We start from the raw sequence: 26,428 nt of genomic DNA on the forward strand, positions 1-26,428 counted from the left end.
TCGGCAGGCCAGTCTAGTACTCGGACTTCTTTACTGCAAAGCTATAAAATTGTGTAAGAAACATCCATGACAAAGATGTCTGGATGGCAGTATATGTTGTTTTAAAAACTGACTGGAACACTGCTAAATGACACAAGTCGGCAACTGATCTATACCATCATGATGGTTTTAAGCTTGGTCAGACTCATTTAGATGATCTGACATGAAACCATCTGAAAATACAACATTGTGACTGTCAAAAGCGTTTTGAAAAATGGATTCATCAGTCCATAGCACACTTCATTCATGATTCTACAAATTATTTACACTAAGCATTTATATGATTCAATATATATGTATGGTTGGCACGTTGGTGCAGTGGGTAGCGTCATCGTCTCACAGCAAAAAGGTTCCGGGTTCGAGTCCTGCTCTGTCTGTAGTTTGTATGTTCTCCCCATGTCTGATCGGGTTCTCTCCTGGTTCTCCAGCTTCCTCCCACCTCTAAAAACATGCACTTCAAGTGAATTGATTGTTGCAAATTGTCAGTTGTTGTTTGACTGCAGTGCACCGGCATCGCACCCAGAGTGTCCCCTGCCTCTCATCCATAAGTCCGCTGGGATAGGCTCCAAAAGTGAAAACATCACTTACAAATAATAATGAATGAATATATGTATCCTGAGTTTGTTTTTCATGCTCACTCAGTTATGCATAAGTGTTTGTACAATATTTTAGTTGTTTTGGCATTTGTATTTCTACAATAAGTTATGCATAACTGATGTGCATGTCATTATATTCAAACATGTGATGTGTAATTTATGAAACAATTTAGATGGCCTGTGCATGGTTATAACCGTGTTATCGTATTCCAGTATTCTTGTCACTAGTGTGATGCTTCTTGTTACATATTATAAGAAAAAAAAAGTCAGACCACAGATGCAATTACAAGGAATGATATGGATACATAATTTTATATGTGAGTACAGGTGTTTGGTGTGGGGAAAGATTTTTGGGGAAGCCCAGTTTAGATGTGTGTTCATTGGCACAGTGTAGGGTAACCAAATGAGCACCTTTGACACTCCACATATCCATTGCTGTTACATTTATGATTTTCAACATGGACACTTTCATATGCTCACAATCCTACAAAGGTTCCCATAAATGTGTACATTGTCTTATTAATTTATGCTATTCCTCAATTCCAGTAGCTTTTTTTGGTGGTGGGAGAAAAGATCCAAAAGAAGACAGTAGGAGCTTGTGGTACCAGCCATCTAGTCCATGCTAAGAGTATCCTCATTAAAACTCTGAAATAATCTCAATTTAAAAATGAAATTTTCCTGTTAGTCTGGCTTCAAATTTAATTCTAAGTTGTCTCTTAATAGACAATATGAGTTTTCTCTAGAAACTCCAAATCTTTCAATACAAAATAAGGAAAATGCAATACTTTTTGATAAAGAGACTGGCGAGCTGGCTTTTGTATGGTCTTCACACACTTTGCAGACATAGCAGTGATTAACCTCATCTGGTTGGTTCGTCAACTCATTATTCTTTTATTATTTAAGATGATTTGACCTCCTAAGGAACAAGAGAGTCTACAGTAGGAGTACAACCACTTGTTCACTGTGTAACCTGGGTTTGGGCAAGAGGTGGTCTTCCAATGTTATGAATAGCTCCGTAGAATTAAAGTGTTTTATTCAAATGGCAACCTCTTGTGAAAACTACCGGCAAAGCCTTGCTTTCCCTTGTTTTATGGAGAAAACTCCACTATAAGTGGTCTTATCTTGGAAGTCAAAAAAATTGGAATATAAATGTGTAGTTGGCTCTGGTCAAAATAAAGTAATTTAAATTACTTAGCTGCAGAGTTTTGCTTTGGGAACCAGCTGTAGTTTATTCTGGTGAATACAGCAATGACTTTTATATGACCATTAAATAAATCATAGGACAATGTTGATAAAATGTTCTGTACAATCTACATTTTGCAGATGATGGTATCCTGTTTATGTACAAAATAAAGTATTATCAAAATATATTTAATTTTTGTAATGAGGGTAGCTGTTCCTCAATACATCTTCAACTATTTTTTATCAAATAATAGCTATATTACCAGAGAAAATTTGTCTATGATCAAATGTTCATAGTGAAAACTTATTTTTGGCTTGTCACGTTTGGGGTCGCCACAGAGTCCCATCCTTTTTTTAATTTTTAGCAAAGGTTTTACACCGGATGCCCTTCCTGCCTCAACCTTCTGTATTTTACAGATTTATTTAAAAATTTGAATTTCAAGATTTTTTTTTTTTTCCTCACATGCTGTAAATTGTCATCTTGACATGCTTGATGTGCATGTTCTTCACAATGTTAGAAGCTGCACTCTATGACTTCTATGCAAAGGATGCCTGCTGGAAGTAGCCTCTGTCCCCATGGCATTGTTTTCTTCCCTTTATCCTTGAGCACAAAGATAACTTGTGAAATTCCTGCTGGCTGCCATTCGGGACTTGGTTGTTCAGTGTGTGGACAATTTGTGACGCAGGTAGTGCGAACAGGTTTAAATTCTTTGTTTGAACCACAGCAACAGGTGATAAGCTCTTGAGAAAACATTCATGTACTGTATGTAGTGAAATATTGGGTCCTTCCATTGTTTATGCATAAGAATTTAAGCAAATCTGTATTCCGGTGAAATTTTTAAAATAAGTTTGTTGTATTTTGAAGGACTGTGAAGCAAATCAACCTGAAATTGTTATAAATGATGGATAGAAATTTGAATCAAACTATCTGGAACAAATGAGCATTTACAAAAAATGTTCAATAATGTAATGAAAAACATCAAGCAACTTCATGTCTGTTCCATCATTTCTTAGTAGGTTTTTTTTTTTTTGCCTTCGCACTAGAATTTAGATTTCCTTTACTTATCCTATTATCTATTCCAGGAGCTATCTTTACACTGAGTCATCCATTGAAGGTCTCATTCTCAGCTGTCCATAGTTCTTTTGTCTCTCCCTTGTACAATCACACGGACTCACAAGGGAAGCCCTGAAGCACCTTGCCTTACTTAAGTGTGAAATATGAGCCAACATATTGTTGGTATCTTGCTTGATGTTTGAGGTCACTTCTAAGGGCGTATTGATTTGTGGTGAGGGAGAGGAGCTTGCCATTCTCATGCCTTGTCTTCTCCCTGTGTTTTGTAGACGAGGGGAGTTTTGTAAAGACGCTCCGTCTGAGTCATATTTGTCCACTGATAAGGCATCAGCCAGGACTTGACAAAATAACAGAAAGGTAATGACAAATATTTAATACATTTATTATCTTCTTTTGAAAACTTCTAACTTCAGTTTGATAAAGGTCTAATTTATTCATGTGATATACATATTTTCAATGTCCTACTTTGATCGATATGACACATTTCTTGAGTTATAGCTCTTTCTTGCAGGACTCTACCCATGAACACCAAGTGAGACATCTGACACTTCTTTGTGTTCCAGGCAACCTTCCTTCTCTCACCACTGAAAAAAAGATGCTTGCTCCTGCAGAAAGACGGATCTGCAAAGAAAAGGTAAGGTCACCTCTCCTAATAGGTATTATTTTTCAATTGCTTTTTACATCTGTAATTGATTAAGCATTCATTTTATCTTTTACACACTCTAGAGTGACATTTTTAAAGGAGTACTGGTAAAATTATACCTGTATTGTGTTATTATTGTGTTATTATTTGTATGTGTCTATATATTATGCACCTGCAATAACTGAAAATGATCCACTGATTTTCTTTTTAGAGCAATCAAAAGCTCAAAACACATGCTTTTATGTATTGGTGACTTGTTAAGTGGTGAAGTAAATACCAGAAGGCAGACTGACATACAGCTCTGCTTTTACAGAGCTTTTTTCATTCATTTTACTTAAATTCTCCTCATGGTCATTTACGAGTCCTCTTATTTTAATGTCAAGTAGGGCTTCTTTCCAACAGCTGCCAACTGGGAGATGCCCTGAGTACAAAGATAACTTGTGAAATGACATTTATCCATCTTTACAGCACACCTTCATACGAAGGAGAGAAATTTTCTCCTCAGTATTTACTCAAGACACTGGCTACCAAATTTAGTCTTCAGAAATAGTTTACTTTGTTAACTTGAATTTGCACAGTGCTAGAAAAGCAAATAATAATAGCATATAATATCATACATAAAAGAAACAATTCAGTAAATAACTTGATGCTCTGCTATATTGTTTATTTTGATGATAACTTCTTATGCGGATAACTATTAATAATAGATAATTCCATTTGTTGTGTGCTTTCTTATTTCAAATATTAATTAAATTGATTAAATGTCATATACAAAAATTAACAGTCAAGACAAAAATAGATCAGAAGTGAGACGTGTTTACTTTGTTGAAACACTGTTATATTGTACACATAAAACAGTGGATGTACAAAACAATTACATTAAATAAGAATTATAAAGGAAAACGTTTTTTCTTTGTAGCTGTGAACCACTGGAATCTTTAATATGACAAGAATTCCTTTCACGTACATGTTAGGGAGACACCATATTTCAGGAAAATCAATCTTTTGGGGGGGGGGTGTATATGTGTGTGTGTGTGTGTGTGTTTGTGTGCGTGCGTGTGTGCGTATGTGTGTGTGTGTGTGCGTGCGTGTGTGCGTGCGCGTGCGTGCGTGCGTGCGTACGTGTGTGTGTGCGTGCGTGCGTGCGTGTGTGTGTGTGTGTGCGTGCGTGCGTGCGTACGTGTGTGTATGTGTGTGTATACACCGAATATATACGTATTGTACATACAGTATATACATATATATATACTGCATGCATATGTACAGTATATATGCATATATACACACAACATAAATATATACATTTATGTATACATTTGTGAACACACACACCTCCTGATTTTACTGTATAATATCTTGAAGGTAAATGTGTCAAATTATTGTGTTAATAATTTGTAAGTTCACTGACCTGCAGGATAAATAACGCAGTCATCCAACATCCCCTGTACTTTACATAGAATACTATTTTTTCCCTCATGTTTACACAAACCCTTGCATCAAGCATCTGCACCTACTTCCTACCTCCCTTCATAACAATATGCTCAGCTTCATCCAGATGGTGATGAACATCTTTGATGCTTTGCGCCACGTTCTTCTTGTGCTCCAATTCTCTCCAGGTGAGCACTGGTGTCCTGCTCCTTCTTCAGCTTCTCTGTTCACCATGGCTGTATGAGTGATGGCATTCTTTACCTTTTCCTCTGCATTTCTGAATTCCTGCACTGCTTCTTCCACTTTAGATTGAAGATGGGATGTAACAGCCTCCAGCTTCTTCTCTTTTTTATCAGACTTTATGTTTACATAAACAAATGACACCAATGAGCTTATGAATGTTGTTATTCTCTCCTTGGATGTGGCCCAAACTATCAAAGGTATCCCAAAAACATTGATATCAAAAAATTCTGGAGTTCATCAAGTGCATTTATTATTTAGTTTTTGACTGAGCGCTGAAGATTGGTCTCACATCACTGTGTATCAGCTGTTCAGAAATCATAGAGAGTACCATTGTGATAAGGCTCTCTACGCTTTGAGCTGAAAGGTCACATGAGACGATTCCAAAAAGTTTATTAGAGAGATGAACTCTAATCGTGGTAGACCTTAAAATTTTTCACATTTTTAGTTAAGTTTCACAATCATCAGACTTGTCATTCCTGGTGGTCTCACCTTTCCCAAAGGTCTCCAGACCTTTTGGGAAAGATGAGACTTTATTAAATTTATTTTTAAATAGTGCCCTCTTGTTGCACATTAGATTTAGAAATATATTTTGTAATGCAGACCTTGTTCTCAGCAGACAGATTGTCATCTGGGACAGCGGAGTAAAGGAAACAAAAAAAAAAAGTGTCTTTGAAATACTGGATTCTCCCCTGAGTCGAGGGGTAAATTTTAGGCCCAGACTACCTATCCATCATTTCAAAGATGTGGCTTACATGATAAAGATCATATTTATGACTTCATCACTGTCACTGATAATGGAAGCTTTTACATGTTCAACCAATGGGTCGGGGACAAAACACTCTTTCATATTGAAGGGATAGGTTCAGCAGTAAAGTCCTTATGCAACTTTTCCATGTAAGGAAAATCCATCCCAAATGTCATCATGACAGCATGAATCATCTTTCAACCTGCATTTATAAATGTTTGGTTATTCCTTCATTGACTTAAAGCATCAGCATGCACTTAAATTTACATATATGCCATCAAAGTTGTCACAATTTTTCATATATCATTGTGCATACATTTATTTATTACATATTTATCAAGCCCAGCAATAAAGTTTTTAAAAAATTACATTTTGAAGGATATCATTCAAACCTGACTCAAGACATGTCTATAGCAAAGACAGCGCATTTTAAGACATCTGTTCTATGACTACCCATCGCATTGATGTAAACATCTTTGCTTACCTTTGACTTACCAGTTAATCAAGTGGAGTGAGCTCTGTAGCGACAGCAGCCCGTTCATCATAAATTAGAACAGTTTATTTACCAAATATGACTGAGTCTTTGGAGAAAGTTCCTTATTGTGCTGCTGCTATTGTTGCTTTCACGCTGTGGCAAACAACATGTGACAGAGAAGATAATACATGGAACATAGAGAGGGGAGGGCAGGAGGTGGGGATGAAAAGCCTGATATCAAGTGACAATTATTTTATTTATGTAAATAATGACATTTATTTATAAGTTTATTATCTGTAACATCTTTGTAGTTGTTTAATTTTATTAGATTTGAGGTATTTTGTAGTTTAGATAGTGGACTTGTTTCTTGATGTTTGGTTAGTTTTTCAGTATTTCATCACTTAACTTTAAGTATTCAGGTTATGAATGAATGAATGAGTACATTTATTTCGAATAACAAAAAAATAAAAATAAAAATAACGATAACAAACAATAATAAATACACCAGAATGGTGTGAACAATATCCGAAAAGGAGTAGGAATAAGTGTAAACTTATTGAACTCCTACCCCCTTATTACTGCCTGTCTTGAATTGTTAGTGGGAGCAGTAATATAATGACACATTAAAAAAATGGTTATTCAGTATATTTTAACTAGGGTTAAAAAATAAATAAATAAAATATATTTTTTTGTGCGGAAAAAAAAAAGTTAAAACAATAGAATCCACAATATTTTTGTAGTAGCCTCTTCAAATCACCATTGAGTTCAGTTCCTTCATCCCACAGACAAGTGGCAGAGAAGAATAACTAATAGAGCAGGTCTGGACTTTAAGATTCCTGATCAAAAACAACGTTTGGCAAAAATTAATAGCGTCAAAAATGGTGAAATACATCGCTACAGCCTGAGACAATAGAATTTTGCAGCTGTTGTGAAGCGCGTGTTAAGGTCAAGGCTCTAGATTATCACTCACTACTGTTTTGCCAATCAAGGTCTCCACCCTTAGTCTAATGGTGTCGTCATGGCATTGTTCCCTTTTCTCTGGCCTTGAGGACAAAGATAACCCTGTGAAATTCTTTCCTGGATTTGTTCCCTTTAATTGGGAACGGTGTCCTTTCACTGCCCTTCTTAATCAGACTTTGAAATGCAGACTCCCTGATGCCAGGGGGTGATGAGGAGGAACAGATGAGGAGAAACAGATGCATGCCAGGAAAATCCCCTTCTTGTTCCTAAGCAGATATTTTATCAATACTTGTCATCAATACTTTAATTAACATTCAAAAATGAAGTACATACATTTGCTGTTTGTGTTAATTCTATGTACGAGTTAGTTTCATTCAGGGAAAAAACGCATTTAATATTTTAAATAATATTTCAGGGGTATTATTCAGTATTTTTAGATGTGATTTTGATGTTTGCCTTTCTTCGTGGAACATGTACAGCTGTCCACTTTCACCTTTTTGCATATGAAACTAAACATAGAAAATGTGTTTCCTCCGTAAAAATTGGCAGAATGAGTCCACAATGATCTTCAAATGGAAATTACAAGAGATGTTTAGAATTTGCTTGGGCATTGTTGGACTCATTCTCACTCGCAGCTGTCTAATTCCCAGGCGAAATCATCTGTTATTTTGTTCCCCGCCTGGCTTTCATCCTCTTCTTGCTGTATGGTCAGAGTTGTAACCAGATCCTTCTAAGTGAAAGCCAGTTGTTGGCTCATGGTCTTTGATGGAAAGTACAGATGGTGTCATGCTAATGCTATTGTTGGAGGAGTTTGCTCACTAAGAAATAGTTCTAAGCATCCCAGTTCCACAAATTGAACAAGAAGAAGTGGCAGCACGGTGGCGCTGTTGCCTCAGAGTAAGATTCCACCTAGGGAATTTCTGTGTGGAATTTGCATGTTCTTCCCATGTTTGCTTGGGTACTTTCTGGGTTCTCCCTTCCTCCTTCTTTCAGAAACAGAGCAGTGTTGAGTTAGTTCAGCAAAAAATATACCACAATTTAATTTACAACTTGTAATGTGTATATGGCGTTCTTATAGGCGTGGGTATGACGATAAAACTGTATCCAGCCTGGAGAGGGATGGGCACCGCCAGGTTTGTTGCCCAAGATGCGACATGTGATGATAACCACAACTTTGCCCATATCAGCTTGGTCGTTGCCTGGGTCACCAAGGACAGAATCTACCATTGGACACCAGGACAAAGGTGAAAAATGTGAAACTGGGAAACAGTTTGCAGATTCTACATTAAGGATAACATAGTTGTGGGAACCAAGGAGGTCAAGTCTGTTCTGAAAAGAAAGAAGCAGGCATTCAGAAGTGGGAAGAAGTAGGAGATGAGGAACAGGAAACAGGAACTTGGACTCTGCCTGAGGAAGGCCGTAGGGAGACTACAACAGGAAACTAGGGTGCTACCAGGTGCTGTCACATTACTACGACTACCACCAACACTAGCATTGACCGGGTGACATCAATGCTGAGGAGGAAGGGAGCCAGACCAGACCAGGTCTCTCCAAGACTTTGCTGCTGAACTGGGCGATCCTCTTCATCAAGTATTCAACCTCAGGCTGGGGAGGGTCCTGTCTCTGTGGGAAGACCTCCTGCATTGTCTCTATGTCTAAGAGGGGACGCTGCACTCAGCTCGATGATTACTGATTGGTCGTAATGGGGAGCACTGACCCCTTGTCAGTCTGCCTATCAGGCTCAGGTTGGGGTTGTCGACACCGTCCTGTATCTCCTCCACCATGCGATCTGTTATCTTGACGCCAGAGGTTTGCACTGTTAGGCTGCTCTCCCTTGATTCCCGAGTGACCACCATCTATCCGTTTATGCATCATGAATTTTTTACTTTCATGCAATGATCCTCTCCTGAAGCTGTTTGGGGTCCTTCTAGTCCCACTCTGCCAACCTCTTATTTAAACCATCACAACCTACTTTCTTTTGTAAATATCCAGATGTTTTACTCTTACTCAATTTTATCATCATTTTCAGGTATCATAATTTCAGTTATTTGTCTTTTTATCCCTGACACGTACAATAGATCTATCAACTAGGGGGTGTTTCTTATTGATAATAAGGTAAGTGCAGCTGAATTAAACAAGGTGGGATATCAATTAACTTTCGCCAAATAAACTCAAAATTTTGAATAATTATAACATACCTTAATACAGTTTTTACATTGCAGAAGTCTGCCACAGGTGTCTTTAGCTGGTTTAGCTAGTTTTATTTGTGGTGTGGTTTTCATCTGTAATGACAGAGTAGGCTACAGGAAATGAGTGTCCAGACGAGGGCAAAAGGGGGCCACTGTACAGGTTTGACAAACTAACTGACACAAATCAAAACTGAACAATAAGACAATGTGAATGTTATCTCAGACGGAGCTCCCTGTAACTGAAATAAATGATGAACGTACACATTATTTTGAATCTGCTTTGTTTTATTCTATTCTTTATTCAGTTACAATACTTAGAAGACAATGGGGACTCCATCAATGGGAACTCAATAGGTCACAGGGGGCCATGAGTTTTACTCCTCCTCTAGCCCTTTCTGTGAAGAGGAATAATGACAGAAAATGAAGAGAAATATATTATTGACAGAGGAAAGAGGGACAACAATCAAAAAGTTTTACATAAAGTATCACATCAGAATTGTATTTCCCCCCTTAATATTGTTGCAAAATATTAGTTAGTCATAATGAATTACCATTACCCTTCAAGTTGTGTCAACATCTGAACTAATTAGTTGAATCTCAATAAAAGTGACGTATATAAATACTGCTCTGGTTTATTCATCGTCAACATGATGAGCAGCTCTACTATTTCCAATTTTGCATTAATAAACAGCCTGTAATAGAAATGTTGTGCTTACCTTTGACCCGACATCACGGCTCTTAGCACGCATCTTGTTGACCTGAGACTCAGCAATGTCAGCTCTCTCTTCAGCCTCATCCAGCTCATGCTGCAGTTTACGGAACTTGCTCAGATGAGTATTCGCCTGCTCTTCCTGCAGAATTCAACAAAAACATGTGTCACAATATTATATTACAGTTAAAAATGAACCTATAAGAGAAGATGTAACCATTAAATCTCAATTTTTCATAAGGAACTAAATTTGATTTAATCCTGAGGGCAGGTTACAAATGAGAAACAATATCTCCAGCTAAAACTCACAGCTTCCTCAGCGGCTCTCTTGTAGGCTTTGACTTTCAGCTGCAATTTGTCAACCAGGTCCTGCAGACGAACAGTGTTCTTGCGATCCTCTTCAGTCTAAATAAAATGGTAGCAATAGCAAACAATATCACCCATTTATTCAGCAGCATTATTTTTCATGAGTATCTTACTATTTTACGATGTGTTTCTCCTGTGATAACTTTTTTTTAAATTACCTGGTATGTGAGCTCTTTGATGCGTCTCTCATATTTGCGAATTCCTTTCACAGCATCGCTGCTCTTCCTCTGCTCCAACTCAATCTCAGCTTCCAGCTCCTTCACCTGAATAAATAACATACTCATTTAATAATGTATTGAAAAATAACAGGGTCACTCAATGACAGCGCAAAGCAGATGCCGAAGAGAAAGATCAGACAGCTGTTCAGTTCTACTGAGCTTTTTAGGTCTAAAGTTTACTCTCTGTTGGTTTTTGTTGTACAATTAAAACAATGCCCAGGGACAAAGCTAGTACAGCTATGTGTTGGACCAATCTGATCACCTCGTAAACTAATAATTCATACATTTCCACTTTGGTTTGATGGAGATCGAACTAGTTAAACAGTCAACCAATGGTGATGATAATATTTGGCATCTTTAGGATATACAAGACGGCCAAAATTACTGAAGAAATATAAAACTAGTAATGAGATCTTTCTATAATTTCAAAGTTGTCTTACCCTGGCCTCAAGCTTCTGCAGCTGCTTCTTGCCCCCCTTCATGGCAATCTGCTCAGCTTCATCCAGACGGTGCTGAAGGTCTTTGATGGTCTGCTCCATGTTCTTCTTCATTCTCTCCAGGTGAGCGCTGGTGTCCTGCTCCTTCTTCAGCTCCTCTGCCATCATGGCTGCATCAGTGATGGCCTTCTTGGCCTTTTCCTCTGCATTTCTGCATTCCTGCACTGCTTCTTCCACTTCAGATTGAAGCTGGGACGTATCAGCCTCCAGCTTCTTCTTCTGGTTTATCAGACCAGTGTTCTACAAATTTTGAAGATGAAAAATGTATAAGTATAGGACAGCACAAGAAACTGATAACCTTTTTAGATTGAGCTTTATATACTGGGCAAGAAAAAAAAGCTGTAGTAATTGTATAGAGCCATACCTGTGAGTGCAGTAGCTGCACCCTCTCACTGACATCCAGCAACTCTTGCTCAGCAAGTTTACGACCTCTCTCCGTTTGCTCCAGAGCAGACCTGAGTTCCTCCAGCTCAGCCTGAAGCAGGTTGTTGCGCCGCTCAACGATAGCAATGTTCTCTTTAAGATCAGCGTTTCCTCGAACACAGTCATCCAGTTGAATTTGGCAATCCTTAATGAGGTGGCACAAACCGCGTTAAAACTTAATATCCGATTGAATTTGGAACATATTTAGAAAGGGACACTTTCATCATCCTCTTTACCTTCAGATGGGCATGAACAGATTTAAGCTGCTTCTGGGCCTCTGCTGCCTGCCTGTTGGCCTGGCTCAGCTGGATCTCCATCTCATTGAGGTCTCCCTCCATCTTCTTCTTCAGGCGCATGGCCTCATTCCTGCTCCGACACTCCGCTTCAAGAGAGCTCTGCAGGGTGTCGATCGTCCTCTGCAGGTTCCTCTTGCTCTGCTCCATCTCCTCATCTTTCTCAGTTAGTTTACGTTCAATGTCAGCTTTAATTTGATTGAACTCAAGCTGGGCTCTGAGAATCTTTCCCTCTTCATGCTCCAGGGAGGCCTGATGCACAGGAGGGTGGAGAGTTATGCAAAACAGGAGACAGTGGTGCTGAAAACATTTTGTCCATCAAAAAGAGCCTTTACCTCAGCTTCCTCGAGAGCAGACTGGATCTCACCCTTCTCTTGTTCCAGTTGTTTCCGTAACTTCTCCAGCTCATGAATGCTCTTTCCGCTCTCACCAAGTTGCTCAGTGAGATCAGAAATCTCCTCTGTGGAACGTCAATCGGTGTGATTATGATGGTTTGATGGGATTAAGAATTCCGAATGTCTTTTGAAACTTGGACTCAAACCCTGCCATCAGATCTTACCCTGTAAGTTTTTATTCTCCCTCTTCATGGTCTCCAGATGATCCAGACACTCCTCATAAGAGTTCTTCAGTTTGAAGAGTTCGGTGCTCAGAGCCCTGGCCTCCTTCTGGGAGCTCTCCAGCTCACACTGAGACTCCTCATACTTCTGCTTCCACTCAGACAGTACCTGGGGTAGAGAGAATGAAAGTCCAACTATAGTTGATTGTGGTCAGGAAAAGTAGAGAAGACTACATGGATGGGTTTGGATGGGTTTCCTTCATTTATTTTGTTTTAATCCAGAACCATTTAGCTCAACCATTGTTAAAGATATGGGGATGGGGAGTTACTTTCCCTACATAAAGTATTTTTTTACAGACCTCATTATGGGCTTCTTTCGTAACCCTTCTAGTGAAAGGTACTACTAGACTCTCAGACTGTACTGTCCACAATAGATTGTGTATTTCACCTTGTCGAAGTTTCTTTGCTTCTTGTCCAGAGCAGCAGCAGCAGCATTAGACCTCTCCACATCCACCATCAGATCTTCGATCTCATTCTGCAGCCTGTGTTTGGTCTTCTCCAGAGATGAACATTTAGCATTCACTGCTTCCACAGCCTCCTCAGCCTCCTGCAGACGCTGAGCCAGCTTTTTCCTTCAGAAATAATTTAGTCTCAGTGCTGTTGGGCTCGATGTGTAAATTTTAATTGATTTAATAAACACGGCTGCTTGTTCACCTAACAAACAAACTTTTTGTTCGTCTTACATTTTAATAGGAACATAATACAAACAAAAAGCTGATCTGCTAGACAAAGTAAAAATGCAACTTAAAGCATTGCATCAGGAATTTGTATTTCCAACTCACTTGGCCTCCTCCAGTTCCTCGGTTCTTTGGATGGCATCAGTTTCGTACTTCGTTCTCCACTGAGCCACCTCAGAGTTGGCCTTGGACATCCCACGCTGGAGTTCACCCTTAGCTTCCTGCTCCTCCTCATATTGCTCCCTGAGCAGATCACAGTCATGACGAGCAGACTGCAATGCATGGGCAAGGGCACTCTTTGCCTGTCAAACCAAAATTTCATTGACGTTTAGTAATTTTTTACTAATGTTGCAGAACATGTCATTCCTGAATCACTGCCCAGGCCTTGTCCGTGTTGTCTGAAACATCATGTCACCTTGGTTTCCTCCTCAAGTTGTCGTTTCAGATCTTCAATCTGTTGAGTGTAGGACAATTTTCCTCTTGTCAGTTGAGACACTAGAGAATCCTTCTCTTCCAGCTGTCTTGAGAGTTCACCTAGTATTTTGGCAAAAGCAAAGTTTTATTGTCCATTGTCTCAAGAAACCTTGTATTATCAACAAAATTAAATTGAATTCCAGTGTTAAGATAGTTTGTATTAAAGCAAAAACACCATTTTCTGTCTGAAGTTTTGCTTTTTGCATGTTGAAGTCATTGATGCATCGTTGAGCCTCTTCAAATTTGGTCTTGTATTCGCTCATTTGATCTTCCACAGTCCTGCAAGTTTTCTCTAGATTTGTCTAGATATAAAGTAAAAACACAAGAACGCTGTTAATTCTGACATATTTGTGAGATCCTAATAACAGCAAAAAGAACAACTATGTTCAACCTTTGTCTTCACGATATGTTCCATATTAGAGACCACATCATCCAGCTCCAGTCTCAGCTCGCTCTTCTCTTTCTCCAGTTTCTGCTTGACTCTCTGCAGGTTGTCAATCTGTTCCCCCAGGTCAGCAACACTGTCAGCTTGTTTCTTCCTGAGCGTGGCAGTGGTGGATTCGTGCTGCAGAGTGGCCTCTTCAAGGTCTCTGCGGAGCTTCAAGAATTCCGCCTCCCTCTTCTTGTTCATCTCGATCTGGGCCGTTGTTGCTCCTCCAGCCTCCTCCAGCCTCTCGCTGATCTCCTCCAGCTCTCTGGCTAAATCTGCTCTCTGTTTCTCCACTTTAGCCCGAGCAGCTCGTTCTGCTTCAAGCTCTTCCTCCAGTTCTTCAATACGGGCCTTTAAAGGCAGAATTATTATTAGCAAACCTCCTACTAAGTATTTTTCAAACTTTTAAAGCACACATTCATCAATTACCTGTAGCTCTTTTAGTTTCTTTTGAAGCTGAAGGGTTATGGCCTGCTCATCCTCTATCCTATTACTCAGCTGATTTATCTCAAAGTCTTTCCTGTGGAGATCAGTTATAAGTAGAACAAATGCCATCTTTTCTGCATGCACCTTTGCAGTTCCATTGAATAATGCAAATTGTTTTTTAAAATTATGCATTTACTTTTTCAGATGCTCTTCAAGGTTTTGCTTGTCATTTTCTAGATCCATTATGCTCTCGTGTGTCAATTTCAAGTCACCTTCCAACTTCCTCTTTGCCCTCTCGAGATCCATCCGGACCTTCTTTTCTTGTTCTAGTGAACCTTCAAGCTGGAAAGTATCATTAAAGTAAGCCAAACTGCTTTTCTAAACACATTTTGTGCTTAAGATTAAGATGGAAACAACACTAAAATTCTCACATCATCCACTTGTTGCTCCAGCTTAGATTTGGCCTTGGTCAGAGTGTTGACTTTGTCTTCTTCACTCTGCAGATCATCCAGCGTTTGCTGATGAGCCTCCTGTAAGGCTTTCTTTTCCTTTGTCAGCTTAGCAATTATTTCATCCAAAGCATTCATCTCCTCCACCAGGTTCTTTACCTGTGATGGTGTTGCAGTGATTAGGTTAGAAACATGTTACTCCTTCATGCACTTGATATCCAGGAGTCTTTGTTGTACCTTGTTCTCAGTGGCGTGCTTCTCTTTCTCCACTTTAGCCAGAGTTAATTCTAAGTCATCGATATCTTTCTTCAGCTCAGAGCACTCGTCCTCCAGCTTCCTCTTCTTAGCCGTTAGCTCAGCATTCATCTCCTCCTCATCTTCAAGTCTCTCAGACAGCTCTTTGGCTTTAGCTTCCATCTGGATTTTGTGTTTTATCAACCCCTCACATCTTTCTTCAGCATCCGCAAGATTATCTTGCTCCTACATTGAAATGAATAGTATTTTGATAACTTGTGAAAACATGTTATGTACATAATTAATAAATAATTCATTGGCTCACCGCTTGAACTTGGAGCTGCAGGTCGTTCTTCTCTTGGAGAAGAGTGACCATTTTCTCCTCTAGTTCCTTTCTACGAGTTTCAGATTTTTCATAAGCCTCTTTCAGCTTGAGGAATTCTTCCTTCATGTTGGCCATCTCTTTTTCTGCCTCTGCAGATCTCAACAGAGGTTTGATCTTGAAGAACAACTTCATCCAAGGCCAATTTTTGACCCCCATGAAGGCACGAATGTTCCACTGGATCACCAATAGTGCATCTCTGTCAATGATTCACCAAGAAACATTATTACAACATAACACAAGATCATGAAATGATTAAGAAATCATGTACTTTGTTCAAATTGATTTTTAAATTGCTGATCCAACTAACCTCCTTTCAACAATCTTCTGGAACTCCACTCGTGCCAACAGACCTCTAGATCTGGCCTGGATTCCAGTGATAATTAATGACAAACGGTCATCCCGCATCTCCTCCAGTTGTCCAAGAAGACCAGCTTTGAAGAACACCTTGAAGAGCATGTCAGACATGACATAAATATGTATTCTATATTCAAATGTATTAAGCTGTACATATGCCTATTTGTGTAGATTTCTGTTTGTGGTCACAAAGCATGCAAAAAAAACATTTTTGATATGAAAGCAGAACTACTATTGAAGTCCTAGAAGCACAATAACGGTTTAACTCTGTTGCTAATCTGTCAGATCCTCTTTTATACGTGCAGCACCAGCAATCATTATTATTATTAAAGACCTTGAGGGTAGTAAAAGATCTAGCGTCCATATTAAAATACACTTTACTGCCTTGTGATTGAGGATCAAGTTAAAAGACAACTGGGAAGCAATAGTTCCAATATAAATAGAGATTTCAAGATTTTTTCTAGTCATTTTTGTAATGGGTGATATTTTAGAGAATGTGTCTGACGTGCACACATTCCTAATGCACATTCTAAAAGGCTATAACATGTTCATTAATTATATATCAGGCTGTAATTGCACTAAAATATTTTATCATTTGTATGAAGTTAAAATGATTTTAAATATAAAATGCTGAATTCCTAAGGAATTAACAAACCTCATGCTCATTGCATTTGTTACTTCTTGCCTGTTTGGTTTTACATAATTTGTTGAAAATGATGGTAAATATTACTGAAATATCACTAAAGCATCTTGCTTCATTTCATAAACACGTTATGCCAAATTGAGATTTGATTAGTCTTGTTTGATGCTATTTCCTACTGCTCTTTCTCCACATTAATTACTTTGGTGTGTCCAAACTTGTACTGGCTGTGATCAATGTCCAGAGATCCAAGAAGTTTCTCTGCTCCCTTCTTGCTGTCAATGAACTGACCCTCAGGGATGGCAGCAGGATTCAGGATACGATATCTGGAAAAGAATAAATTAAAGTAAATTCTAAATGATTTTTATCTAACTTTCTTTTGAAATCTCACCTGATCTGTTTAATTCAATACCTCTGTTTGAAATCTCCATAGAGGATCCTGTTGGGGAAGCCCTTCCTGCAGATCCTGATGCCCTCCAGAACACCGTTACAGCGCAGCTGGTGCATGACCAGTGGGTTCTCCATGGCCCCAGGAGTCTTGGTCTCATTGGGGATGATGCAGCGCACAAAGTGAGGGTGAGTGGACCTTAAGTTTGTCATCAGCTTGTTGAGATTCTCCTGTGGAGGTCATTTGAACAACCAGTTAATTTAAGTATTTTTTTCTGATGTACATCAAAGTAAAATAGTTTTGTCGTCACAGTCAGCAATGTGTGTATCCTAACCCGATGCAAGGCAGAGACAGTTTGGAAGGATGAACCCTTCTTCTTGCTTCCTTTGCCCTTTCCAGTATCTGGAACACAACACAATTTTACAATCCACTGGACTGCATTAACAGACACAGTAAATATCAATTCAAAGTGGAGGTTTATGTGATATAATCAACTTATTCTTACCTGAATCAGCTCCAGCATAATTTACAAACAAGAACGACAACAGCTTGAGAGTTGATTTCTGATACAGCCCCACAACCGTTTCATTCAGAGGATCCTTGTTCTTCACCAGCCAGTTGTTAATATTATAATCAACAGTTCCAGCATAGTGCATCAGAGCAAAGTGGGCCTCTGGTCTCCCTTTGACAATCCTGGGCTTCTGGAAATTGGAAGATTTCCCAAGATGGTTGTCATAGAGCTTAGCTTTAAAGGTGGTGTCACTGGCTTTGGGAAACATGCACTCCTCTTCAAGGATGGACATGATACCTAAGGGCTGAGGAGATACAGATATATCATCACTGAAAAATAAACAAACATCAGTCATTCTGCATAGCTGAAAAAGTAAGTAAACCTCACCTTTTCAATCAGGTCAATACAGGCCTGCAAATCCATACCGAAGTCAATGAAAGTCCATTCAATGCCTTCTTTTTTATACTCTTCCTGCTCCAGCACAAACATGTGGTGGTTGAAAAACTGTTGCAGTTTTTCATTGGTGAAGTTGATGCACAGCTGCTCAAAGGTGTTGAACTGTAACGCAAAGTGACAAATTTAAAATTAATCTTTATATTTGCATCTTTGCTACCTCATTGAAATGGAATTGAAGGAATTGGTGGGCCTTGATTTGCATTTAGTATATCAACTATCAAAAAAATTTTAAAAAAAGGAAGCTCACATCAAAGATCTCAAAGCCAGCGATGTCCAGCACACCAATGAAGTACTGACGGGGCTGCTTGGTGTCCAGGGATTGGTTGATTCTCACCACCATCCATAGAAACATCTTCTCATACACAGCCTTTGACAACGCGCCAACAGCATAGTACACCTAAAAACATCACACTCGGAAAATTAGAGTGTGTGCTATTGTGCTTGTTATGCCAACCCGGTTGCCACCATCTATTGAAATCTATTGGACAACTTATAATAAAGTCATCGCTTGCATTTTATTCTCACCTGCTGGACATTTTGTCCCTTGGTCACCCACTCATTCCCTACTTTAACCCTCGGGTGACAGAGACCTTTGATGAGGTCAGCAGAATTCAGGCCCATCAGATATGCAATTTTGTCAGCATCTGCAGAAATGCATTAAATATAATGTGAAATTTTTAAGTCTCTCAGAAAGCTTAATGATTCAATGAACTCCTGACTTATTTCACATACCAACAATCACATTTCAGGACCTCAGAAAACTTCTCTTACCTTCTGTGCCATCAGCTTCAGCCTGCTCTTCTCGCTGCTTCTGCTTAAACTTCAAGTTGCCGTGATGCATGATGGCACCAGTCAGTTTGTAAATGCCATTCTTCTCTTCTTGAGTGAAGCCCAAAACATCAAAAGCATCCTGAATGAGAACAAGATAATTATTCTTGATATCATTGTAGAGAACCTGCCAATATCTGACTTTCATTATAACTGACCCTGGACATCTAATCCAATCTATTCACACTAATTTAGGGTTTTGGGGTTTTTTTTCAAATTATGAAGTTTCATAATCCCACGCCAGGTAAATTGATACAACACATAGGATGCCGTTTCAAATTTCAGGTAACCCTCAATTTACGAACGTTAAACTTATGAAAATTCAAAGATAAGAACAAACACGCGTCACCATATCCAATTATTGTACTGCAGTTCCCCTTTCTGCCACAACCCATGCCAAGCAGCACCGCTGCTTACCCACATCTCCAGCACTTAACTTCGCCTCCTGTTCTTGTATGTTGTTGTGTCTGTGAGCATCTCAGAGCATCAGGCTTCATAAGCAAAGGCTACTGAAGATAGTAGTAGTGGTAACCATCGCTCTGATGGCAACTATGCCTCTCACCAACAATAACTCCCCTCCTCCTCCTCTTTCTTCACGTTAAAGGTAAGCTACATTCTACGTGCTACACTCTGTAGCACCTTCCAGCGGATTATCAACAACAACAACAAAGAGCAAATCTACTATAAACTAATCTGAATTCCAAACAATCAAGAGTGATTGCTTAAGGGTAGACATTTGAATGATACAAACTTATTTTAATATGAAATATGTTTTTATTCTTAGTTATTGAACAGTAACATGATATTGTGCTTTCAATGTTTTTGTAGCAAATTTAAGACATTAAGTCAAGTGAAATGATGCAAACTTGATTATTTTTCCATGTATTTTTTTTCTTTTGAAAACCAATATATAATTGCCAATGATTTAACTCGAAACGACTTGTATTTTGGTTTATCATGTGTTTTTTCATGTATTGTTATTGTTTCTAGCAAGTCTTAGGGAATAGTACTGTCTTGTAGGAACTGAGAAACAATTCAACTAACAAACAGACTCTTGGAACTAGTTGTGTTTGTATGTTGAGGACTACCTGTACCTTTTTTATTTTTCATTCAACTCAAAAAAACAAACAAACATTAGAGCAACTTTTACTTCATCCTATCAATATCAAAGACATCATGTCACATCCGTACTCACATCAGTGGCCATCAGCTCTTCAGCGTCATTGATGGAGGCTACAGTCGTCTCTCCTTGGGAGATGAAGGCGTAGTCGTAGGGGTTGTTGGTGATGAGCATCATCTCTGAAAACAAAACGTACAAGTTACATTTTGTATGTGACAACATTACAACTACAAGGTGTTCCTGATCCAGAGATAACTTCTTTTATTTACCCAGCAGCTCGGGTTTCCTCTGAGACAGAATCTGATAGAAAATGTGATAATCCCTCTCAGCCTTCAGCTGAAAAGTGACACGGGACTTTTCCAGCAGATCTGTAAAGACATTTCAATTATGTAGGTGGTAGGTTGATAATTCTGAGCATACAGTATGAATTAACAATGTAGAGGACAGATGACTTACATGTCTCAATATCAGCTGAAGCCAGCTTTCCACTGGCCGCAAAATGGATTCGGATGAATTTGCCCTAAAAAGTATCACAAAAAACAACATTATAAATCAATAACAAATAATAAATAAATTAGAAACACAGGTTTCTTTCATTTCATAAAGAAACTTACAAATCTGGAGGAGTTGTCATTCCTGATGGTCTTAGCATTACCAAAGGCCTCTAAAGCTGGGTTAGCCTGGATGATTTGATCCTCCAAGGTACCCTAAAAAAAATACATCACAAAATTGATTCAAGCAGGTAAACATCAGAGGAGAAAATGCAATCTCCTTAATAGTTCAGTTTTTCCATGATGGCATTTTAACCTTTTTCTCAGAGCCTGAGTCCTTCTTCACACCTCCAGCTGCGATGCTGGCAAAGTACTGGATGACTCTCTTGGTGTTGACTGTTTTCCCAGCACCAGATTCTCCACTGAAGACACAATTTCAATTGTGTTGAACTTGGCAAATGAATAAGATGCCGTACGTTGTTGTTACTGTTATTAATGAAAGTTAATAATAGCATAGCCTATTTTATTTTTATTTTTATTCTTGTTCCACAAATTTCCCCACTGTGGAACAATAAAGGATTTTCTTATCTTATGGCTAATTAAAGTAGCAAATTATCACAATGTTGGCAACATCAACGACTTAAAACTGAATCAAATCACATCATACAGCCCAATTTGATTTACTATTAATCACTATTAAATATATTATTTACTATTAATTAACAAAACTCTTTCACATATGTTGTTAACATGCACCGCTGTTCACTGTACTCTCACAAAATCTCACAAAAGAAACAACATGCAAACAATATAATATTTAATGCACAGATGCTGGTTGCCACTTCACGAAAACTCTAATATGATGCAAATCATAGTTGTGTAAAATAAATAAAAGAAAAGACACAACTCACGTGATGAGAATTGACTGATTTTCTCTATCTGGAAAGAGAAGGAAAAAAAATGTATAAACTGCAGTACTTAGTCTCTAATCTTCTTACTATCTAAATTTTTTGCTTTCTCTCTCTGTGAACTTTTAATTGAGTTGAAATTAAATTACCAGTTAGCATGTACTGGTAGGCATTGTCAGAGATGGAGAAGATGTGAGGAGGAGCCTCAGTCCTCTTCTTTCCTCTGTAGGCAACAACAACTTCTTGATTGTAGACTGGCAGCCACTTGTAAGGGTTGACAGTCACGCAGAACAGCCCAGAGTAGGTCTGTGTGACAGGCAGATTGTTTCTGATTTAATTACATCACCCATTGATATGTGAGTGTTGTGTGTGTTTAGATTAGCGGTACTTCCTGTAATGTTTTTAAAGATTTCCAACTTACATAGATCATCCATGCTGCGTAACGCTCTTTGAGGTTAAACAGCACAGCCGGCTCATTGAGGAAGGTGAACATGGCCATGTCTTCAATTTTATCAAACTTTGGCGGGTTCTGAGGGTGTACATCACACTCCTTCACTGTGACAGTCTGAAAATGGAGATAGTAAGCATTAATTCATTCACTGCCATCCGTTCTGCAGAAACTTCACATCACACAAATATTCAAACTTCACTCCTTCTGACTACACTGTAGGCGGAGGGATTGTGATGCATTGAGTGCATTAGGGACTTCTTCTATGATTTAAGTGCAAATGATGCACCCAAGTGGTGCCATTCATTATTATTGTGTCTCCATTCAGTTTCATCTAGAGCTGCAGCGCTCACTAACCTTCCCTTTGGCAGTCTGAGCAGTGACTTTGTCGCCCTCACGGCTGACAACGGAAGCCTTGACAAACTCCTCGTCATTATCAGGAACAAAACACTCCTTCTTCATGTCAAAGGGACGGGTCTGGGCCTCCAGACGCTCCTTGTCTGACTTCCTTAGGTATGGGGCTGCTGCCCCAAACTCTTTCATGGCAGCATCACCCATTTCTGCCCTATCTGTAGAAAAACATCAAATCATTTGTCATCCATTTATGTAAAGACAACTGCAGGTGAAAAGAAAAAGCTGTACACATTGTCATTTGAAATAAATGTTTCATTAATCCAGCTGTCCTTACCTTATTTATCCGTTCTGAGAAGACTGAGGCAATCCTAAGGAAAGAAAGAAACTAAGGATGAGACAAATATTTATTCTTTACAAATGCAGATAATGCTGGAGTTTTTGCATGTAGGCACTGACTCATAAGTTCCTGCACCTTACCTTGAGATAGAATGGTGACCTATTGGGGGATGCACCATGAGTTCTCTTTATAAACAAAGCCTCTCTGCCAAATATGGAGGAGCCTTTCGGAGTCCAAGAATGCTATTGTGTCTGAGTTGGGTTGGGGGGGTCCATAAAGAGAGGGAAGGGAGTTAATGAGCAGCAGAGAGCAATATAGAAATCAGCAGGTCGTAGTCTTATCAGTGATGGGGTCTCCTGACGAGGCCATATTAGGAGCTCCATGCAGTGTGGTGATTAATCATAGGTATCCTCAAGCAGCCGGGTGACCACAACTCAATTTTTAAATAGACACATGGAGGAATTCCTTTCTCCTCCTCCCTTACAGTATGTCTGCCCTTCTGGTCCAGGAACAATGCATCTCATATTGTTCTTAATGGAACCATCCTCACACAATACAGGCAAGAATTATAGATAGGAAGTACTCTTTAAATGTGATTTAAGAAACTGATTTAAATCAAGTGAATTTGTCATAACCTTGCTAATTGTATTGTTACTAAAAGTGTTTTTATCAGAAGGTTAATCATGTGCAATCTACAGTAATTGATTGAATAGAAAAATTACATTCTTATTGAGTTGAATCACCTCTGTCACCATTATAATCCTATTTTAGAGAATTATTTATCATTTTTTTCTTTCTGTGATCTATACTGATTATTTTGTTTGATAACGGTTAAATACCTTAAAAATCATCACTAACTAAACTAATTTTTTTTATTTTTTTTTTACATTTACAGAACATAAAATGTTATTTTCTGTAAATGATATGTTCTGTAAAAGCATTAGGAATGATGACACTCAGAATATCAATAGAAGCAAACAAGCATTTACCAGTACAGTTCTCTTAATACAAAGGAAGATGTAGAAAATGTCTGGGGAGATATTTTTGAGAAGTGTGTCATGCATGGGTCTCAGTTACACACAGGGCTTAGACGAAGTCTCTGTGAGACGTTGGTAACATATTGTTTTTAGATATTATAGAACAGACTTTGCAGTAACACAAACAACCATCACATTCTGAGTTAGTCCGTCTAAATAAAGAACATTAGTCTGTGTGATTAACCAGGCGACAAGTGCAAGGCGCACAGACCAAGGTCCGCCACAGGTGACATGCTTGAGATTCACCAAAAGGCAGCACTGATGACACACAATAGAGCACTATATCAGTGTGACATGCGCCAGTGTAATGCCAAGGTCACTGCAGAAGCCTTCTCCCATTATCAGACACCAGCTAGTGAAACCCGGCCCCTCAGTTACAGTCCTGTTGACATGGCATTGTGTCTTTGAGGACAAAGATAACTGTGTGAAATTCCTGCTGAGAACTCTGCACTGATTGAGGAGAGCAGCCTTAGATTCTTTCAGGGTCCCGTTCTTGCCTTCGTCTGATGAACTGCCTTAAAGCGGGCAGGCACCAACACAAAGAGTGGCAAGTGTCTCCTGCAGCCCGTCGTATATCATTGTTCAGCTGAAAATGCTGAAAATGTTGAGTGTATCCTGTGCTGCTCCAGATTTTATGCACTCTCTTTTAATACGTCATCAGATGATGGTATGTTCAAAATAAACCTGCCAGCTGCTCACTCTTTAAGTGCCGTTCATCAAGCTGACTGGCTTATGCTTACATTAACTTATATGACAAGCATTATTTACTGTGGTAAGTATGTATAGCAAGTACAATGCATAGCAAGTCACTAGCACCCATAATAGCAGCCCCTTTAAAGGTTAAGAGATAAAAGGAGGGTCAACAACTGCTGACAAGTGCCGAGATTATTTCCATTCTGATAATTTCCCCAGCCCTGTTACCGACAGCTGGCGTCAGAGCGCCAAGTTGAAGTGACAGATTCCACGGTCCCCCTAAAGACTAGGTGAAGATAAGACTGACCTCAGAGGTCAAACTTGTATTCATTAAAGGACACATTTAAATGCCTTGTTTTTGGCGCAGCAAACACACCTGTAATTAAATACATGGTGTAGAAAGACATTTAAACAGAGCACGTATACATATATCAAGGCTTTGGTCCCACAAGACCCCTTCACAATAGGCACTTTATCAGTGTATCAGCTACTTTAAATCCCTTCTATACATACAGCTCATCGAAGGGGGTCTGCTACACTTATGTTGCGGCTCACATTCTGTATATATAATACAAATTGTTATTCTGACTCTGAACTGGCAACAGATGCAACAGCATGGAATCCACAAAGCTGATGAGGTGACAGGACCAGACGGGAGTGATGATGGATTAGATGTTTGACTCAGAGATGTGAAAAGTAACTAACAGTAGTTGGTAACTAAATCAAACAAGAACTCAGCTAAGAAAATAAGTCTAAGGTTTAGGTTTGGGAAATCCTCAAGTGGAAGATGAGAATCATCAAATCTCTATTGCAAACTTCACACAGGAAGTTATCCATAACTTGTGTGTTGCTTGGACAATGTCATCAGGCAATAAAAAACAAACATAAACACACTCTAGTGGCATTATGCTCCACTGTAAATGAGCAATTTAAATGTCTTGAAAGACTTGATGAGCTTTCCTTGAATATCACTTTTCCAGCTCTGATTTATAAAGCTGTCATTCACTATCACTGCATTATAGCAATGAATTTGAACTTGGTCTCATTTCCTTGTTAATTATTAAAAATAACTACAGGTTAATGACATATTTATTGCTGGCTCTAGTTTTTATGAAAAGATATTTTCTTGTTTTTGTTAGCTGTAAATTAAATCAACATTTTTTACTTTTGAATAAAATATGACCTTGACAGATTACATAATTCTCCCTGATTGTACATCATTCATCTGGCTTTAATATTAATCTTTATTGTTTAAGATCATTTAAGTGATAGCTAGAAGAAACATTGTCGACCTTTGCAACAGTGTCAGATGTGATTGCGTTTAACACTTGAGACCACAGGCATCATAGTGGGGTACTCTCATGAAGGTGGTCTATTTATAGTTACAGTGAATTGCTCCATCTTTGGTCAGTCCTCTTATTCATTTGAGCATGACTCAAACATCCTGTTAATCATACTGACAATCCTACACATATACGACCCTCAACATGGTGCAGAGGTGTGACAAGAAGTGTGAAGGGGCCTTTATTAGCTAATAGATACCTGCTTATTCACTCAGGGAGTTAAGGACATGACATGTAATAAGAGAAGCGAAGGGCCTCCCTCGATTTCACACAAAGTGTGTCTGGGGCTTCCTTCTCCTCCCTAATCCTAATCATTATTTTAGTCTTCAGCCAAAGCAGCACAACCTCAGACCTGACTCCTTCACCCAGACAAACTAGACAGACTAGTGTTAGGGGTGGGGTTCGGACCTATGTACAGATCACCAAGGGAGAAATCCATATTCATAGTTTAATTAAGCAAAATCAGAGGAACAGGCAAAATCACGCCGAAACTCAAGAAACCAGCAGACTAGGTTGAGTCACTACAATTTTGGCAGCGAATTGAGGTCTAAGCAGGGCTTAAGTAGGTGGAGCCTAGTTTGGGATGGGAAGCAGGTGGCTGCAGCAGCACAGGTGACAGGAATGAGTGGATGAATTCAGGATACAGAGGACAGGAGGGGAAAACGGGAACTGGGACCATGACAACTGGTAAGAAGTTTCTTCTTAGATGATGGTAATAATGAAACATTCATGTGTCTATATCACTACATTC

General features: G+C 38.9%; 1 protein-coding gene and 1 long non-coding RNA gene across 3 annotated transcripts in view; one reads left to right on the forward strand and one right to left on the reverse strand.

The window, feature by feature from the left end:
* The first annotated feature begins 3,107 nt into the window (after positions 1-3,107).
* The window catches only part of LOC137612604 (uncharacterized), a 36,362-nt gene continuing 13,041 nt past the window's right edge, over positions 3,108-26,428 (forward strand). Inside the window, exons 1-3 of one of the 2 annotated variants that reach the window (XR_011038855.1) lie at positions 3,108-3,246; positions 3,453-3,523; positions 17,197-17,339. This is a non-coding gene — a long non-coding RNA (uncharacterized lncRNA). Of the gene's footprint in view, positions 3,247-3,452; positions 3,524-17,196; positions 17,340-25,457; positions 26,365-26,428 lie in introns of those variants that run through there. The other variant, XR_011038854.1, reaches the window with a different exon arrangement.
* Positions 9,837-22,482, reverse strand: LOC137612603 (myosin-7). Its single transcript, XM_068341214.1, has 37 exons — positions 22,271-22,482; positions 21,887-22,030; positions 21,615-21,771; positions 21,469-21,496; positions 20,874-20,979; positions 20,681-20,773; positions 20,523-20,586; positions 20,336-20,434; positions 20,142-20,245; positions 18,890-19,028; positions 18,644-18,762; positions 18,366-18,515; positions 18,050-18,220; positions 17,657-17,966; positions 17,486-17,553; positions 17,176-17,381; positions 16,966-17,089; positions 16,077-16,213; positions 15,710-15,965; positions 15,388-15,630; positions 15,133-15,309; positions 14,898-15,043; positions 14,705-14,795; positions 14,237-14,626; positions 14,021-14,147; positions 13,787-13,905; positions 13,477-13,673; positions 13,083-13,266; positions 12,638-12,803; positions 12,414-12,538; positions 12,022-12,330; positions 11,727-11,930; positions 11,306-11,602; positions 10,806-10,910; positions 10,591-10,686; positions 10,289-10,423; positions 9,837-9,967 (listed from the first exon to the last, which is right to left on the reverse strand). Exons 1-37 carry the CDS (start codon positions 22,469-22,471, stop codon positions 9,947-9,949), a joined length of 5,808 nt encoding a protein of 1,935 aa, XP_068197315.1. The 5' UTR covers positions 22,472-22,482; the 3' UTR covers positions 9,837-9,946.

The sequence above is a fragment of the Antennarius striatus genome, chromosome 18 (genome assembly GCF_040054535.1).
Source record: "Antennarius striatus isolate MH-2024 chromosome 18, ASM4005453v1, whole genome shotgun sequence".
Classification (NCBI taxonomy): Eukaryota; Metazoa; Chordata; class Actinopteri; order Lophiiformes; family Antennariidae; genus Antennarius; species Antennarius striatus.